The sequence below is a fragment of the Protopterus annectens genome, chromosome 7.part0 (genome assembly GCF_019279795.1).
Source record: "Protopterus annectens isolate FY-2018-M chromosome 7.part0, PAN1.0, whole genome shotgun sequence".
NCBI classification, from domain to species: Eukaryota; Metazoa; Chordata; order Ceratodontiformes; family Protopteridae; genus Protopterus; species Protopterus annectens.
This window is the reverse complement of record NC_056739.1, coordinates 899,556,514-899,575,524: the sequence shown is the minus strand read 5'-3', so window position 1 is coordinate 899,575,524 and position 19,011 is coordinate 899,556,514. Positions and strand designations below refer to the sequence as shown.

General features: G+C 44.6%; 1 protein-coding gene across 1 annotated transcript in view; it reads left to right on the top strand.

The window, feature by feature from the left end:
• Positions 1–19,011, top strand: part of RAD54L2 (RAD54 like 2) — a 2,252,401-nt gene that overhangs the window by 1,497,391 nt on the left and 735,999 nt on the right. The window contains exons 17-18 of the mRNA XM_044077481.1: positions 17,918–18,123; positions 18,522–18,697. Of these exons, the coding sequence (XP_043933416.1) occupies positions 17,918–18,123; positions 18,522–18,697 (382 nt within the window). The remainder of the gene's footprint in view (positions 1–17,917; positions 18,124–18,521; positions 18,698–19,011) is intronic.

Below are 19,011 nucleotides of genomic sequence, written 5' to 3'. Positions count from 1 at the left end.
AGGGAACTGGCTCAGGAGAGTCCTCAGTCCACCCACCGAGCAAGGAGTCTCGATGATGGACCGCTTGGGGAAGCGGATGTTCAGTTCGGCGACCTTCTCGGTAAGGGCGCTGAACTATTTGGCACATGTCATTCGGATGCAGCGAGATCTTATTAAGGAATACGCTGCATCCCCCCCTGAGTCCATTTCGGAGGAGGACAGAGTTCTGCACTCCACCCGTATGGCCACTCTTAGGTCAGTTACAAATACTTCTATGCGGCTACTCTCCCATGCAACGGAGGCGCCGCTAGAGCTGCGGGACAGGACTGGTCACGACGCCAGGCCTGGCTCCGTCACTGCGATTTTTCTGAGCCCTTCAAAGCGTCGTTTAACGCCCCTTTGATGGTTCTGCTCTGTTTGGCAAGACCGTTCATGAGACGCTGACCCAGAGCGAAAAGGACGGAAGACGCTGTCTGCCGTCGGAATCCGCTTCTCTGCACCCCAGAGGCCCTATTCTAGGAACCAAAAGGGTCAGAAGAAGATGTGGTTCCGAAGTCGCAGCAGTCCCAGCCTGCTCGGACAACCAGTCCTTCCGTGGCAGAGGAGGACAGGGAGGACGCCGCCCTAGAGGCAGAGGGGCTCCCAGAAACTTCGGGTCCAGGGAACCTTTCTCTGAACGGCCCGCAGCAACCCTGAGGGTTGCCCGACTGCTCTACTCTGGAGGCAGTCGGGGATGTTCGGGCACCTAGCGGCATGGGAGTCCATAACATCGGACCGCTGGGTTCTCCAAATCATATCCAGGGGATATCGCATTCCTTTCCTTCACCTTCCAAAGTTGAAGTCCCTCCCAGACGACCCACCCGGTCAACGGGAGGCCGCTTTGGCAGAAATTGGCCATCTGCTAAAGAAAAGAGCCATCCAGCCCGTTCCCCAGACCAGATCGGATCAGGGTTCTACTCCAGATTCTTTTAGTGCCAAAAAGACGGGGAACTAAGACCAATCCTAGACCTCTCTCTCTTGAATCTGGCAGTCCCCAAAGAAAAATTCGAATGGTCACTCTGCAATCTATTCTCCCCTTCTGGGAGAAAATCACTGGATGTGCTCGATAGACCTCAAGGACGCGTACTACCACATCCTGATGGACAGGCGCCCAGGAGGTTTCTCCGCTCGGCTGGGAGCCAGTCACTACCAGTTCCGGGTCCTTCCCTTTGGTCTCACCACAGCCCCAGGGTGTTCACCAAAGTATTAGCAGTGGTAGCGGCCCACCTGAGGCTTCAGGGGTGCAGGTCTTTCCCTACCTGGACGACTGGCTTCTTACCGCCCCAACAAGGCATCTACTTCTATTGGCGAGACTCCTTTCTCCATCTTGCTCCCTTTCTGGGCATCACAATAAATACAAGAAAGTCCAACCTGGCGCCCACACAGCTCTTAGATTTTATAGGGGCCAGGCTAGACACAAGGAGTTTACGAGCCTTCCTCACTGCGGACAGAGTTCTAAATCTGCAGCTCCAGGTGCGGGCCATTCTCCATTCAAGTTCTGTTCCAGCGGAGTTGGTCCTGAGGGCTCTAGGGTCCATGGCATCGGCTATAGCACTTCTTCCTCTTGCCAGGCTCAATATGCGCATTCTACAGTGGACGCTCTTAGTACAGTGGTCATACCTTGCTCTCCCCATGCATCATCCCATAGCGATCAGCAAGGCTTGCAAGCGGTCCCTCTTGTGGTGGCTCCACTCCCCGGATCTCCACAAAGGCCGCCCCTTTTGTGCTTCTCCCCCCCTCGCCACGGTGACCACGGACGCCTCCCGCCTCGGGTGGGGGGGGCACTTTGCGGGCCGGACCGTCCAAGGCACGTGGAACGATTCAGAGACCTTACTGCATATCAATGTTCTAGAGATGAGAGCAGTGCTCTTAGCGTTGCTAGCACTTCAGGACTTTCTTCCCTTGGGAACAATTGCGATTCAATCGCACAACATGTCTGTTGTCTGGTACATCAACAAGCAAGGGGAACAAGGTCTTACCCTCTTTGTCGAGAGGCCATGAGAGTTTGGGAATGGGCAATCTCCACCAATCGCTTTCTAATAGCAACGCACATTCCGTGTCGGTCCAACATCCTAGCGGACAAGCTCAGTCGCACCATTCTGACCCCTTACGAGTGGTCTCTCAATTGTCAAGTAGCGGAACGCATATTCGCACGGTGGGGAACCCCTTCATGCGATCTTTTTGCTTCTCCCTCAAACACCAAGTGCGACAGTTTTTTCGCTCTAATACCTCCTCCCGGAGGTACCCCAAGAGACGCTCTGGTGCATGCTTGGCCACCCGGTCTTCTGTATGCCTATCCACCCTTGCCTCTGATGCTCCAAGTTCTTCAGAAAGCCTCTCGGGTGGGTTGCAGAATGATTCTCATTGCTCCATTCTGGCCTCGACAGATCTGGTTCCCCTTTCTAAGGTCTCACTCGGTGAATCCTCCTTGGATTCTAGATCCCATCCCGGATCTGATATCCCATCCATCCTGCATTCCTCCTCCGAAGCTGGACAACCTGAAGCTGACCGCTTGGCTGCTCCAGTTCCACTCTTAATAAGGACTCCCGGTATTTCTTCACCGGTAAAAGCAATTTTGGTGGCGGCTCATAAACCATCCACTAGAAAGGTTTACCGAAGCAAATGGAAACGTTTCTTTGTGGGCGGAGCGGCAAGGCCTGAATCCCTTCACGGTTCCTCTCCCTTTAGTGCTTGACTTTCTAACCACTCTCTTTAACGATGGTGCCAGCAGTTCCACAGTCAAAGTGCAACTGGCGGCAATTTCTCACTATCACATTGGCCATGACTCTAATCCTCTTATGTCAGCCAAATTGTGTAAAATTTTTCTTAAAGGTACTTTTCTTCTCAGGCCCCCTATAAAACAAGCAGTTCCTCCTTGGGACCTTTCTCTGGTCCTACAGGCCTTGACCGCGCCTCCTTTCGAGCCAGCGGCTACGGTGGATCTCAAATTCTTGTCCTACAAGACAGCCTTTTTGGTAGCCATTACATCAGCCAAGAGAGTTTCTGAACTTCAAGCATTATCAGCTAAACCTCCTTACTTGGTATTTCATCCGGACCGTGTCTCCCTCAGGACCAACCCGTCTTTTCTTCCTAAAATCGCTTCTGAAGCAAACCTCAATCAATCCATTAACCTCCCTGTTTTCTTCCCTAAATATGAAAACAAAGGTGAATATAAGCTACATTCACTAGATGTTCACAGGCAACTTAGATTTTATCTTAACAGGACAGCTGGTCATAGGCAATCCGACCAGCTGTTTATTTCCTTTGCAAAATTCAATTTGGGCAAGCCAATCTCTAAAGTTTCTCTGTCCCGCTGGATTTCACAGTGCATTTTATTGGCTTATCAAGCTTCAGGAAGGCTCCGCACCGGAGGGTGTTCATGCCCATTCAACCCGGTCAGTATCTACCTCGGCAGCCTTCAAGGCTAGGATTCCTCTAGATGATATTTGTGCAGCAGCCACGTGGGCTTCATCTCATACGCTTATTTCCCACTATAAGTTGGATCTTGCATCTAGGGTAGAGCATCCTTTGGCTCATGGTGCTCGGAATATCCTTCTATGATGGCGCCCCAAGATTCAGGTAGCTGGGGACTCTGTCCCACAGGTTGCAGACAAATGAATATCCTACTTCAGATTTAGAAGTTATGTACTCACCATAACGTTCCATCTGAGTAGGTGTATTCATTTGTCTGCAACCATCCCGCCCTCCTATCCCCCTGGCCTATCAGTTTCCTGCATATTCTATGTTACCCTTTTTAGGGTATTGTTGCTTTGGCAAACTCGATCTGAGGTCATGAGGGTAGAGCAGGGCATTATGGGTGAGGGGAGGAGCTGAGAGCTTGGATCCATAGCTGGAAAACCATGCCGGTTCGGATCCGATATCGGATCCATAACCCACAGGTTGCAGACAAATGAATACACCTACTCAGATGGAACGTTATGGTGAGTACATAACTTCTAATTCAGTGGGGGCCGTGATAAATTTTGAAGGCCTCCTGTGGACTGGTTCCACCGAATCAGGAGATACCCACGCCTTTCGAGCTATGACCTCCATGAGGGGGTCGAAAGGCGGAGACACCCAGGAGGTGGAGGGTCGAGATCCAAAAGCCTCCAGGTATACCGATTCATCCTCGGAGGGATTAATGGAGGGCCAGTTCCCCTGTTTGAGGAGTTCAAGGATGTCTGAAAAGGAGACATCCTCAGAGGGGGATCTTGGGGACCCCTCCGACTCATCCAAATCGGTATCTGATGTCGTAGACTCAGGGGAGTCTAAGTGCTTCCTCTTGCAGGTCCTCTTCGGCCCCACCGAAAGGGAAGGCTCCGAAGCGGATGTCGGCGCTGAGCTCACCAAGGCGAAGCTCCGAGAGGGAGAACGGGGTCGGACAAGGGTCCGATGCCACTCGCCCCCTCGGAACCAACCAGGGAAGCCCGACGACCGGATCCCTCCAAGGACGGTCTCAAGGAGGAGATAGGAGTCGAGGACGACGGAGCCGAAAGGTGTGGTATCGGCTCCGAAGCACCAACAGTCACGGTATCAATAATCTCCGGCTCCAAGCTCTGTAGGAGAGTCGAAGGAGGAATTTCAGGAGGGTGTGGAATTGCGGTCGTCTGCTGAGACGGGCTATGGAGCATCTGGGCCAGTGCCTGTGATTTTAATAGCCTACTCACCACTCTCTCCAAGTCATGGTCTGAAAGCCTGGAAGACCTTGATGATCGGCTCCGATGGCCCCGCTCCGAAAGTAAGGGGGAGGCTGGAGCCGAGTGAATAGACTCCGATGAAGGAGATCTAGACCTCTTTTTTGATGGAGCCATCGGAGCCGACGAACCTTCGGCTCCAGTTGGAGCCGACAGCTTGCCAGCTCCGAGCAGAGACAGAGACGTTTCGGCTCCAGCCGGAGCCGAAACATGCTTCGAAACTAGGGTGTCTGCTCCGGCTGGAGCCGACACAGGTGCCGAAGCCAGGGTATCGGCGCTGATCAGCGCCGGTACTGAAACTTCCAAGAAGGAAGGATCGGCTCCGGACGGAGCCGATGTCGACTCTGGCGGAATCGGAACCAAGACCACAGACTTGGACACCAATGTCTGGGTCTTGGATGGCTTAGAGGGCTTCCCGGAGCCGACCTTAGCCGGGGAGCTCTCAGGCTTAAGAAGACCCCTGAGGATCAACTTATTTCTACGTTCCTGCAGGACTCTCTGGCTGAAAGAATGACAAATAGCACAGGAGTCCTGCAGGTGTAGGGGTCCCAGGCAATAAATACAAGAAGTGTGACCGTCTGTCAGAGACATCTTCTGACAGTATGAGTCACACTTCTTGAAACCTGAGACCCTAGTGTCTTTGGACATGTCTGAGTCCTAATACACACACACACACACCAATCAGACCAAAAATTAACACTAACTAATAAAACTAAGTACAGTGAAACAACAACACCCACACACCTAAATAAATCCTGACAGGAACTGTGAGGGAGGGTAAGGCCTAAGGCCTGAAACACAGAAAATATGGATAAGGGGACGGGAAAATAACGGGAATGGAGCTAAGTGAATAAGGTAAACTAAAAAGCTTTAAAGAGTAAATTTTAGGGTATTAGGATATCTATTTTCTCTCAAAAAGAATAATGAAAATCACTTACCAGGAGCTGGTAAAAAGGATGACCTCATTAGCGAAGCGGCAAATGAGATCTGAGTAATTACCGCCTTGCATCATGGGATATGGGGCTGCCTCGAGCTGGTAAAAGTGACTCTCGAGCTTAGCAAGTGCCGAGTCAGAGCCAAGATTCGGCTCCGAACCCATCCAGCAAGAATGAAGGCGAGATTGACAACTTAACATTAAAGATTTACAGGATTTAATGCATTCAGCTGAACAAGTTGGAAAACATACTTTGCAGTGTGGTTTTGATTTATTAGAGGCATCTTGCAGGGCTGCGGTCACTGGGTCTGTACTTAGAAGGCATGCTTGCCTTAAGGAGCAATCTTTGCCAGATCATGTTAAAGCTAAATTGCTGGATGCTCCCTTAAACCAAAACCACCTGTTTGGCCACAAAGCAGAAGTAGTACTTAAAAAGATGATGGAGGAAAACGCTAAATCTATGCAAACTGTTAAAGATTTCCTGCAAGTACAGCCTCCCAGATTTAGTAGACATTGGCCCTCTAAAAATTGGTCCTTTCCTGCCTCTTCCAGGCCTTCTCAGTCCAAACCCAGAACCAGCAGAACTCCCAGGCTTCGGTCCCAAGGTAACCACAGGACTAAGCAGTGGGGGGCTCCCACTTCCAAAACAGGGAGTGGTAAGACTCCTCCCATGGTAAACTGTCTCAATGACTTAACTTTAAATCTTCCAAACTCTGTACAACTGACTGTTCCTTTAGGGGGAAAGATTGCCCGGCAGGCAAAAAATTGGGAACGCATTACCCAGGACAAATGGGTTTTAAATATAGTTTCCCAAGGATACAGATTCCTCTTTCACTCCTTACCAACCCCAAACAGTAGGCCAGATCTACCCCCAAATCAGTGGGCAGAGGCTCAAAAGCAAATTCTCTCTCTATTAAGCATCAGGGCTGTTCAACCTGTTCCAGAAGAGGAAAGGAGGGACAAGGTTTCTACTCAAGACTTTTCCTGGTGCCCAGAAAAGACAATTCCTGGCATCCTATCCTGGACCTCTCTATCCTAAGCACATTTTTGGTGATCCCAAAATTCAATATGCTAACTCTTCACCAGCTGCTTCCTATGCTAGGCAAGGATGCCTGGTTGTCAACACTGGATATAAAGGAAGCCTACCCGCACAGCCCAAAAATGGAATCTTGCCAGAGGATACCTATGCTTCAAAGCAGGTTACATGCACTTCTCAGTTCTCTGCACTGCCCTTTGGCTTATCTACTGCGCCCAGGGTATTCACAAAGTGCCTAGCTCCAGTCATTGCATTTTGCAGGCAAAGAAATATCCAAATATATCCATACCTGGACGATTGTCTAGTTCAGGCAGAAAGCCAGGACATACTATTGAATCACCTGGTGTTTGTACAGAAATTGATAACTTCGCTGGGGTACACCATAAACAAAAAGAAATCACATCTTGTAGCCTGCCAACAAATTGTATTCCTGGGAGCAAGCTTGAACACAACTTCCCAGATGGCCTTTCTCATACCAGAAAATAAGTTATTTTGACAGCCTACTTCAAACTACTGGCCACAAAGACCCAGCTATCTGCAAGGAAAATACTGCAAGCCCTGGGGTTCATGGCCTCCTGCATTCTCCTAATTCCATATGCAAGACTGCATATGAGGAAACTACAATGGTATTTAAAAAGCCTATGGTGTCAACATTCTCAGGATCTGGAAGCAGTGATTCCTATCCTACCTTGTCTACAGATAGTTTCTTTGGTGGGCAGAGGCCTGTCACCAAAACAAGGGACTGCCATTCACTCTACCCCCTGCCGCCCAAACCCTAACAACAGATGCATCAGACTGTGCATGGGGGGCTCACTTGGCAGGGCAAATGGAACCCAATTCAAATGCACCTGCATATCAATCAAAAAGAAATGTTAGCTGTACAGAGTTCCCTGACAGCCTTCAAAGACCGCATTCTTCCAGGACAACTATTGGTAAAGACAGACACCACCACAGTTATGTGGTACATAAACAACAGGGGGGAACCCACTCGTACCCTCTCTGCAGACTAGCCATGGCTCTGTGGAACACAGCCTTGAGCTACCAAGTGCACCTACAAGCTCAATTTCTGCCAGGCAAGCTAAATTCACTGGCAGACGACTTAAGTAGAAGTCTCATGGACCCACAGGAATAGAAACTAGAACCAAATATATTCAACCTCTTGAGGAACAAATGGGGGACTCCAGAGGTAGACATGTTTGCCTCCCCTCAGAACTACCAATTGGACAAATTCTACACAAGGATTCCCCACAGTCAAGCTTGGAAAGTGGATGCCCTGTCCTTTACCTGGAAAGTCTCTCGGTTTATGCCTTCCCCCTCTGCCTCTCCTCTTGAAGGCTGTGCTAAAGATCAAACAAGACAAGCCAAGGACAATACTGATTGCACCAGACTGGCCATGCCAGCACTGGTGGTACCCCCTTTTGCACAGTGTGACAGTGCTGGAACCATGGCACCTGCCTCAGACCCCCTCCCTGCTGACCCAGCAGGCGGGCGGGCCAGATTCTGCACCCTCAGTTTCAAACCCTGAACCTTGCAGCCTGGCTAATTCCTTGAGCTTTCCAATAGCATCACTCAGTAAGCAGGTGATGGATGTCATTCTGGAGGCAAGGAGGACTAGTAGTAGAAAATCCTATGCTGAAAAGTGGAAAAGATACTGTTCCTGGAGCCAGACTCGGGATGGGCACAACAATGCCCAATTTACCTCATATTCTGCAGTACTTAACAGAAATGCTCCACAAGGGCCTATCCTTCTCATCATTTAAAAGTCATGCCTCTGCCATTTCAGCACATTATAATACTGAGCCACCCCTCGCTAAAACAATTCCTTAGAGGGGCCAAAAATTTAAGACCCCCCCGGGAGGGTCCCCACTCCAGCCTGGGACCTTATCTTTGTATTGGAAAAGTTCACTCTCCCCTCCCCTTTTGAGCCAGCTGTAACAGCAGAGCTGAAATTCCTTTCATGGAAAACAGCCTTCCTTCTGGCCATTACTTCAGCAAGAAGACTGTCTGAATTACAGGCCTCATGGCAGTGGAACCCTTCATTGTCTTCCATGCAGACAGGGTTTCCCTCAGGACGAATCCTTCCTTTATGCCCAAGGTGGTGTCTAGTATGGCCCTAAATCAGTCCATTCATTTGCCTACATTTTTCCCTAATCCTTTTAAACAAAGGGGAACAAATACTGCACTCTCTGGAAGTGCACTGACAACTTAGATTTTATTTGGACAGGACTAAGCCGCTCCGAAAATCTGAACAGCTGCTAGATGGCTTTGCTGCAGGGGCAGAGGGGAAGGCCATTTCAAAGCAAACCATTTCCAACTGGATAGCCCATTGCATTCATTTCTGCTACAAGCACCATGGAAAACCTACCCCACAGGGGATAATATCACATTCCAACAGGGCTGCATCTACCTCTGCAGCCTTTCTCAGAGGAGTCCCTACCAGGGACATCCTTGAAGCTGCTACCTGGAGCTCTATACATACTTTCACCAAGCATTACCACATGCCTATTTTTTCTAAATCCAGAGCTGGTTTTGCCACTGCAGTCTTGCAGGGCTTAATATTTGGCCCTAATGCTCCTTAACTTCATCCTCCCTTCCTTAGCTTTGGGAAGCAGCCCAAATGTGATGACTGCAACAGTGAAACACGAAGAATATAGTACAGTTGTGTACACTTACCATAAATGGTGATGTTCGAGTGCATTCACTTTTGCAGTCCTGGTTACCCTCCCTCCAGCCCCCTAACTTCTCTTGGCTCTACCTTTCCTTCTTGTTTGGTATATTTAAGTTTTTCTGGTATATTTTCTTTTTGATGGAGGTGCACCATAACATATAATTGCTTTCCATTGTGGGGCACCTGACATCTGGGGCAAGAAAAACTGACATAATGGCGTCAGCTGCATGTTTTATACCCCCTGACAACTTGACGTCATGGAAGAAGAGACGGCATCCGATGCAGGAATCCGAAGACTGGTATTCAGGCTGGCTGAGGGCTACCTGCAGGCAGATAACCCAAATGTGGTGACTGCAACAGTGAATACATGCGAACATCTACATTTGTGGTAAGTGTACACAACTGTACTTTCTTTGTTATTAACTTTTAGTCATTGTATGTAACACAGTGGAGGTTTTCTTGCCGGGCCTCCACTGAAATGGAATTTCTATAGAACCTAGTTGGACTGTCCTGGTAAACAAAATGGAAATAATAAGTAAATAATAAAAAAATGTCATCCCCAAATCTGCCCTGAGATGCTTAGTGGAGTGAGCAACATTGTGATTGTTTGTGGAGGATATTAGTTTTCTTTGGAGCAGAGAGAGCTTAAACTTTATTGCTTTTATGCCACATAAATACTAACTTTCAAGAAGAGGTCCATAGTAGAGTTAATGGCTTGTGTTTTTTTTTCTTTTCTTTATTCTTTTCCAAATATTCACTCTTTTTGGGGGGAGAAGGTAGAAGTGCTGAAGCCACTCCATAGAGGAAGTTATAAGACTGAGTATATATAAAAAAAAAAAGTTATTTGGGAGAGAGCTATAAAGATGAAAGATCTTATTATCCTTGTCACAGAAGCAAGGATCTCAGAATCACTTCATAGGAGAAGACTGTTGAATATGGATACAAATCTGTACCCCTAGGTGTGGAAGGGAGAACCTTGTGGTAACCTGATAAGAGAAATGGTGTACAAGTGATAGACATGTACTGGGTTTGAGACCACAATGGCTGGGATGATGTATGTTAATGATATCATTGTTCCGTGCTTTTGAGTGTCTTATGTTGGCATCAGCATGTGCTTCTTAAGGGTATAATTCATGAGAGAATTAATCCTAGAAGACACCAAACCATGCACGTCCATTGTTGCATTTGTCCCCTTGTGCCTAACTAGTATGAGAGACCTGCAGCACTCTGACAGGAGAGCTTTCCTCAGTTTATCTGAGAAGAGAGGGTTCTACTCCCTGAGCCCAAATTCATGCCTTCACTGGAGAAACAAAGAACTAACTTCATGTGAGAAGAAATGATCATTTTGTTGCACCTTATAGTATGAGTAAGTGGATGGTTGAGTGGTGCTAAATTCCTGCGAATCAAAAAAAAAAATGATTGCCCAGTGGTTGGTTGTTTTTAGTGCTTCCCATGGTGGGTCAAGCTTTTTTTATTTATTTGTTACAGTTAAGCCCACTGAACACAAAGTATACCTTTTCAAGAGTAACCCACAATTGTCAAGTGAATTTGTCAGAGCACAGAGTAGGCATGTGGAGGCTAAGAGTCAAACTCAGGACTACAGGAAGGAGATTATTAATGACTTAAAGCCTTAATACTCTGTGGTAACTGCTAGACCGAAGCTTAATCTCAGAATAACTAATACAAAACACAGGAAGTGCAACGGTCTGGAGGCCACCACAGGGCAAATGTTTAGAGGGAGGCTTCAGCCAGTACTTGGCCTCTTTTTAGTTAACATTTCATTCCAGCTCTGCATAAGGATCATCTGAGTGATCATTCTGCTATTCTCCATGGTGGCCGCTGTGATGACCCCACTTAAACCTGGGCAGTAACTAAGGATTCTCAATCCTCACTTCTGTCTCCAGTAAGGGAACGTCACTGAAAACAGGGATAGAAATGCACAGTTTCCCCTAAGAGTACACCGGGTTTAAGCTCCAAACCTGGGACTGGACTATATGCTTCACTCCTGGTCCCCAAATGAATCTTCACACTAACCACTGCAGAGCAGTATGTCCCAGTTTTAGGTATTTGACACACACACCCACTGTTAAATATTTGATATTCACACATACAATACTCTTGGGAAAGACTGGTGCATATTTACCTGCTATGTCCTCTTCCCCGAATTACAAGGTAATGGGTGCCACCAGTCAAATACCACAGCACTTTTCAAAAGGGGTGTTTGGTTATATTGGGTAAAATAAATATTGATATAAATGGTAGCATGTAATCCAAGCAGTAAGCACACTCAGGTTACTAAACGTACTTTCTAAATAACTAGCCGCAGTAAAAGGTAGTAAAATGTTTAATAATAAATAAAATAATTTAAAAAATGTATACACTGAATAACTGATATGAATAAACCACAGAGTTTTCACACATTATGAAAATAACACTATAGGATAGATTTCACATTGACTGTAGAAAAAAATTAACTATTTAACTATAGTTCCCTAACTATCTAAAGATTAACTGTCCCTGTCTAATCTAATTAACTCAGCAAGGTAAAATGATACTTTTACTTCTGCCAGGCAAGATAAGAATTTATGCCCACTCTTCAGGCTGTTGTCTGGTCATCAGCTACTGGAATAACAACTCCTATTATTATTGCTGAACAGCTCTGGAAAACAAATTGAGTGATAACTGAGTGATAACTTCTGATCTGGAAAAGAACAGCAACTGAATAACTACAACTGAACTTTGACTCAGAACCTGCTTTTATAGCAGAATTCTTTTTTAAAGTTACAGAAAGCTGTTATGAGAATTTTACTTTCTTATATCAGACTTGAAAAAGTAAACAAAAGAGCTGCTGTGGTCAGCCGTCGCACATGATGGCATCGTATGTAGGTCAGCTGACTGGCATAAGCTATATTCAGAATTCTGTTTTAAAAAGTGTGCATTTGGTCAGCCGGAAGAACACTTTGATTCAAACATCTTATATAAGTCATAGTAGTAATAAAAAAAAAAAAACTTATTTACAAAATTATAGCTAGTCATGCTGGCATATATTACACAGGGTAATTTACAATTACAAGTATTTACAAAACTTCAGCCAGTCATGCATATCTTTGCAGCCATTCTTGAAGTCTGCCATCTTGCAAGAGATGATTTAACTCTACATTTGTCATTATTACTTGTTTGGCAAAGTTGTTGGTGTAACACATTTTGTAAGACTTAATGTGGTGCGCCTCTGCTAGATAGAATGAGGAGTACTGTGGGTCATCTTGGCTAAAAGAATAATGAACACTGCAGCACTTCATTTGTTTTTTAGGTATCAAATTCAAGAACATTCTTGTGATTTAAGATTGAAATCCAAACTGTGTGTAACAGAAGGGAACACTGGGATTTCAAGAGTTCAGCATGTCCATGGAGACCACAACATTATTATGACGACGTGCATCAAATGCAACCCAAATTAGAATCTAGAGTTTTCAAGAACTTGTTGCACCTGTGGATACTGTTAAGTAGGCATCCCAACAGTTACTGCCCTGCAAAGGGCCTTTGAAGTGGAATCTAACTTCCTTTTCTGTCTGTGGTCCCTTGATATATACTGTCCAAATGTTTACCACAAGAGCTTGCTTAATGCAGGGTCTAATGTGCACTTAGGCACTTAGTGTTATGCATGCTGCAAGAGCTCCTTTCAGAGAGGTTGTTATGGTGAGTAGTTCATACCTGTATTACTTTCTTGTTTATCGCTTAGACTATGCCAAAAGGAAAATAAGCAAATGTTTATTTGATACATTCTTTCCAAATGTAACATACACAAATGAGAAAAATCGAGAGGCATGATGGTTATGTCTGTACTTGTATTATATGTTAGATATTCAGTAGCAATATCAACCTATAGGCTAGCCTGGCTGACAGCACAGATGAAAAGATATAAAAGAAGTGGTCCATTTTCAGTAATATGAACTTTATGCCACAGGTATTAAGACTATTTGGCACTCTGCCAGCTACCTCTCCATAACCTATCTTGCTTCTCTTCTTGCACATCATCAGCTTTTCATTAGTATGTGAGTGTTTGGAATAAAGGAGTGCCTCAAGCTGATACTAAATGTACTCCCTGTCAAGTTGTTTGATGTAGAAGACTGCTGAGGTGGAAGACTTAACAGAAATATTACAGGCGACTACCCCCTTTAATTCTGTAATCCCCCACCCCATCTGTTTTACATTTTGCTGTTCTTGGGCAACCTTTTTTTTCCTCTTTTGTTTGTCATGCAGGCCTGTTGCTTTCCATCACCATGCTGAAACCACTGTTCAACTGATGTACCTGCAGCACAGCCATTCCACCCATTAATAGATAGATAAACCATTTGTTTACTGTCTAGTTTGAGTATTTTGTGCTCTGTTAATTCATTGTTTAACTAGGTAGTCCTCAGGCAACACAAGAAGAAACACTGGTCATTCCTTATGAAACAAGCTCCAGGTGAGAAGATGCCTGAGCCAGGGGAGTTATCTAACTCCAGTGTTGGACCCTTGATGTTGATCCTTGCCTTTCCCTTCCTTGAGATTGACCTAACAAGAGAATCAGAGCAGTAGTCACCAAGCAGGCCCCTATTGCAAAGCCCATATGTGTGCCAGCTCCTAAGCCAAGTAAGGCTCAAGTCAAGTCTTATGCCATGCAGCTCAAGAGACTCTGGGTGCAGTTTGTTTGCATTATCAAGGCACCTGGAATCTGCTATGACAAAAGCTGGCATGTCTCTCCTTCAGACTTTGATTATAAAATATTTAGGTGTGGTTGTTTGGGAACTTTATTGTCAGGTGATAAGTACTCTCCCATCTCCTCAAATAAGGGGTATCAAAGAATCAGTCAAGAGTTCCTTTTGCTGTGCATATCCCCCTTGCAAGCCTCTCCTCTTCATTTGCCAAGCCCATTTCCACTACTTCAGTTCAGTGGCTTCCAGTGCCAAGATGGGCAGCCACAACAACAGGGGTAGTGCTGCTGTTCCTCTGCCCTTTTAAGCCAGTATTGATGCCCCACAAACCTAGTAATGGATGTCAAGCTGCCTGGGGCTGTATCTAGTACAATGTGGTTTGTTCTTGGCAAAGGCTTTTATGATTTCCAGGCATTGTTGCCCCATATGTATAAAAAGAGAAACGGCTTCAGGTAAAACCCAGGTGCACAAAACCAAAACTATATATAACCAAAAATACACCGAGGTACCACACAATAGCGTCTTTATTACACACAAAATAAGAACAGTGGTGAGCGCTTTCGCAAAACTAATTGCTTCATCAGACAAGAAAATAAAACACTCCATTGCTTATATACAGATGGAACCATTGACTCAATCACTGATGTCATAGGTCAATTAAGGCATTAAAGCTATATAAAACGTATAAATGTAGAAAAGGCTACATATAGAGAAAACTGCATACAAAAGACATATATAAAAAACTGCATGTAAATGCATATGAAAACTGCATATAAAAACTATATACAAAACTGTTGGTAGAAGACCTAAGTAATGTGCATAGATATAAACTCCATAAATACTGTAGCTATGAAAAAATAAAAGGATAAAAATCTAGATCTAGTTATAAAATTTATCTACAATATGTATGTATAACTAAAAGTAGTCTATGTCTCTAAAATATGAATAAATAAAGTGTAATGGGTGTATGAGGTGCCTAAAATTAAACATGTTTGAGGTGTCTTGCTTTCAAGAAAGGAACCAAGGAAGTAGAGCCGTTAAGGCCTGGATATTTATCTGCATTCAATTTAATGAACTTCCTTGGTTCCTTTCTTGAAAGCAAGACGCCTCAAACATGTTTAATTTTAGGCACCTCATACACCCATTACACTTTATTTATTCATATTTTAGAGACATAGACTACTTTTAGTTATTATTTATTCATATTTTAGAGACATAGACTACTTTTAGTTATTATTTATTCATATTTTAGAGACAGACTACTTTTAGTTATACATACATATTGTAGATAGATTTTATAACTAGATCTAGATTTTTATCCTTTTATTTTTCATAGCTACAGTATTTATGGAGTTTATATCTATGCACATTACTTAGGTCTTTTACCAACAGTTTTGTATATAGTTTTTGTATGCAGTTTTTATATGCATTTACATGCAGTATTTTATATGTGTCTTTTATTTTATACGTGCCTTTTAAATGCAGTTTTCTCTATATGTAGCCTTTTCTACATTTATACATTTATACGTTTTATATAGCTTTAATGCCTTAATTGACCTATGACATCAGTGATTGAGTCGATGGTTCCCATCTGTATATAAGCAATGGAGTGTTTTATTTTCTTGTCTGATGAAGCAATTAGTTTTGCGAAAGCGCTCACCACTGTTCTTATTTTTTGTGTAATAAAGACGCTATTGTGTGGTACCTCTGTATATTTTTGGTTATATATCATTGCCCCATATATGTCTGTCTTGGTATCAACCGTAGCCTAAGTTAGTTCAGGTATGATGACCTCAGCACAGACAAGTCATGTTTTTCCTCAAACTTCACTGAAGCTGATATCAGCAGAGTTGATTTAAGTATAACTGGTACGTCTGCAGACCCAGCCAAGCATTACTGTGAATAGTGAACACACACACATTTCTGAATCAGTGGCACTGATCTCTTACAAGAACCTGCTTACAATCCTGGTTTTCTCGAGAAGCCACAGAACAGGCCCTGTTCATCACCTAAATCGTTAGACTTTTCCTCAAAAGACAAGGCCTGTCAGCAAACAAGACACAGTGACTCTCCTGTAATGGATTTGGATGATGAAAATGGAGAGCTTCTTCAAGATCAGTCGCAGATCACAGCTTTGACAAATTCCTTCACCTCATTTTTTTGCGGGGGGAATTCACAGGCTTCATCTCATCATTGCAGAGGTTACAGCTAGCTTATAGGTGTACCTTCAATTCCTCCTGCACAGTCTCACTATTGCTAAAAACCTTAAAAGATGCTCCCTCCCCATAGTGGCCTTTGAACAACCGTGACACACTGTCCCTGGTCTCAGAAAAGTTGAACAGGAAGTTCCATGTTCTTAGGGACTCAGTAGTCTAGTCAGAGACTCCAAAACCAGATGGAGCTTTCTCTGCATGCCCTGAAGAGGGTTTTAACTCCTTAGATCCCTGTTGTTCACCTCCCAGCATAGGAGTCCAAGGTGATGGGTAGATTTGGAAAGAAAATGCTCAGGTCCTCCACCCTGTCTTTGAGGATGCTGAACTGTCAAACCCATGTGCTTTTCTTATAGTGAAAAGTCGTGAATGAAATGCTGCAGGTGGTAGATCAGCTACTGGATGGACTTCAGAAAGAAAAACGAAGTCCAGGCAACTCATTCCATGAAGATTGTGAACAACATATTTCCCCTATCATTTGTGTCTTGGACTTGAGTTTGGCCTGTCCACACCCCCTGCAAGTTTTTTCCACCAAAGCAGTGACCACCTGCACAGCATTCTTCCAGAATGCTTCTTTTGACATTTGCACAGCAGCCACACTGTTGAAACTCACAGCTTTTGCAAAACACTGCCAACTGAACATCACTTTCAGAGCAAGGTCATCAGTGTTTTGTGATCTGGGCAACCATAGTTTGTAGTTGGAGACTGTGTCTTGTGTATTTCAGAAGATGGACCCCTTCTTATAAAATATTAAAAAGTGTAGTAACAAAAGAACTACAAGAGGTTTGTCCATCTTTAGTGCTTGTGCAAGACTGCCCCCATGTACAGTACAGTACAGTGCAGTGCACACCAGACATGAACAATGTAATGGCAGTAGAGCTGGCCTGTTCTCTTTCCTCCATTTCAGTCTTCATTTGTGAGATTACCTTTAGTCTTTCCGAAGCTGGCTAGTCAGGGACTCACATGCCAAAAAACTGTATATTCACAAGAAGAAAAGAGTGATGGAATTGGAGGAAAGAAATGGCAGACTTGAAAGCTCAGACTGCCAAGTTGTCTTAATACCTGTAGCACATAGTCCTGTATATTCCCAAAGATGGATGCACTTCTTACAAACATATCATTACGCTAAGTGCATACATACATTTTGTTTCCTGCCTACCTTGTCATTGATGTGTGTCTTTTTAGTGGCCTTGGTACCAGGTGGTATGCTGGAAGTTAGAAGGGGAACAAGTGACTGATACCTTGCTGACCTTTTCTGGACAAAGGATATGAAGAGCCCCCCCCCCCCCCCCCCATAGTCTGTTGTACGGCTTGTGTTGCCAGCTCAGCTAGCCGTGCTTGTAAAGATGGGGGAGGGTTCATGTGATATGCATGTGTAATACACACACATGCTTATTACCTTAAAGTGAGCAGCAGGTGAAAAGGGAATGAGTAAGGCATTTAAAAAATGTGACAGTCCCAACATTTTTATCCCCTGAGCTGGAATGAAAGGGTAACATGAGCATTGCATATGTCTGTTGAACATAGGGGCACAGACCATTTCTAAGTTAGTAATGCTAGTCTAAATTACATATTAATAATTTAATGCTTCTGTTGTAAAGTACAATTTGGTAAGAAGTAAATGGAATGTTGCACCTCAGAATAATTTTGACTTGTGTTGCAGAGCTGGTTGCCTGGGTGTGAATCTCATTGGTGCTAACCGTGTTGTGGTATTTGATGCCTCTTGGAACCCGTGCCATGATGCACAGGCTGTGTGCCGTGTTTATCGCTATGGACAGAGGAAACCATGTTTCATCTACCGTCTGGTATCAGATTATACACTAGAGAAAAAAATATATGACCGCCAGATCTCTAAACAGGGAATGTCAGGTAAAAGAACTGGGATTGTTATAAAGTATGATACTAAGTTGTTGGCCATATACTTATTTCTTAAAGTAGATGTACAACTGCATGATTAGTCATCAGACAGGAGTTGGGAGAAGCTGTTAACAAATCAAAGATACTGAATCCTTTAAATTACTTCTTGACAATCCTATAGTGGGCCACATTTGATAGATTTACATTTCATGTAGTTTGCACTTCTTGCTAAACTGTAGGTATTAAGTTTTTTGTTCTAGTATTTCTGTATGTAAACTTTATGTAATGAGCTAGTTCAATGAATTGTGATGGTCTGCATTGTCTTTCTCCTTTTACAGTCTTATGGATGCCTTATGGTAGCTCATTTGTAAGTTGCATTGTTGTAACTTGACCCTTTTTACTGTGTGCAGACCGAGTGGTGGACGATCTGAATCCAGTTTTGAATTTCACTCGCCGAGAGGTGGAATCCCTCTTGCACTTTGTGGAACAGGAACCTGACCCTACTCAAATCAATAAAGAAACCATGGAGTCTAAAGAGCTCTTAATACAGCAAGTCTGCCTCAAGTTTACACACTTAATCACTAAGGTAAGTATCAGTGCAAGCATTTTGTTGCGCAGTTCTTGAATTATATTACTAATGATGTTCATCGCGCATACAGCTGCAGTCATAACAGATGGATGTCCTTCAAGAATGCAACTGCAGTCCTGACATATGGGTTGTCCTGCCTCAGGCAGCCCCTCGGTCGGCCGGATTCCAAAGTCTGGGTCCGGCGTCGGCTGATGTCGCCTCTTCCCCGACGTCAGAGCGGCTGGGGTATAAAAGCATCAGCCGGCACCATCTTCTTCAGTCTTTCTTGCCGCGCAGTGCCCGAAGCAGAAGCAGTTCACAAGTGCCGGTCG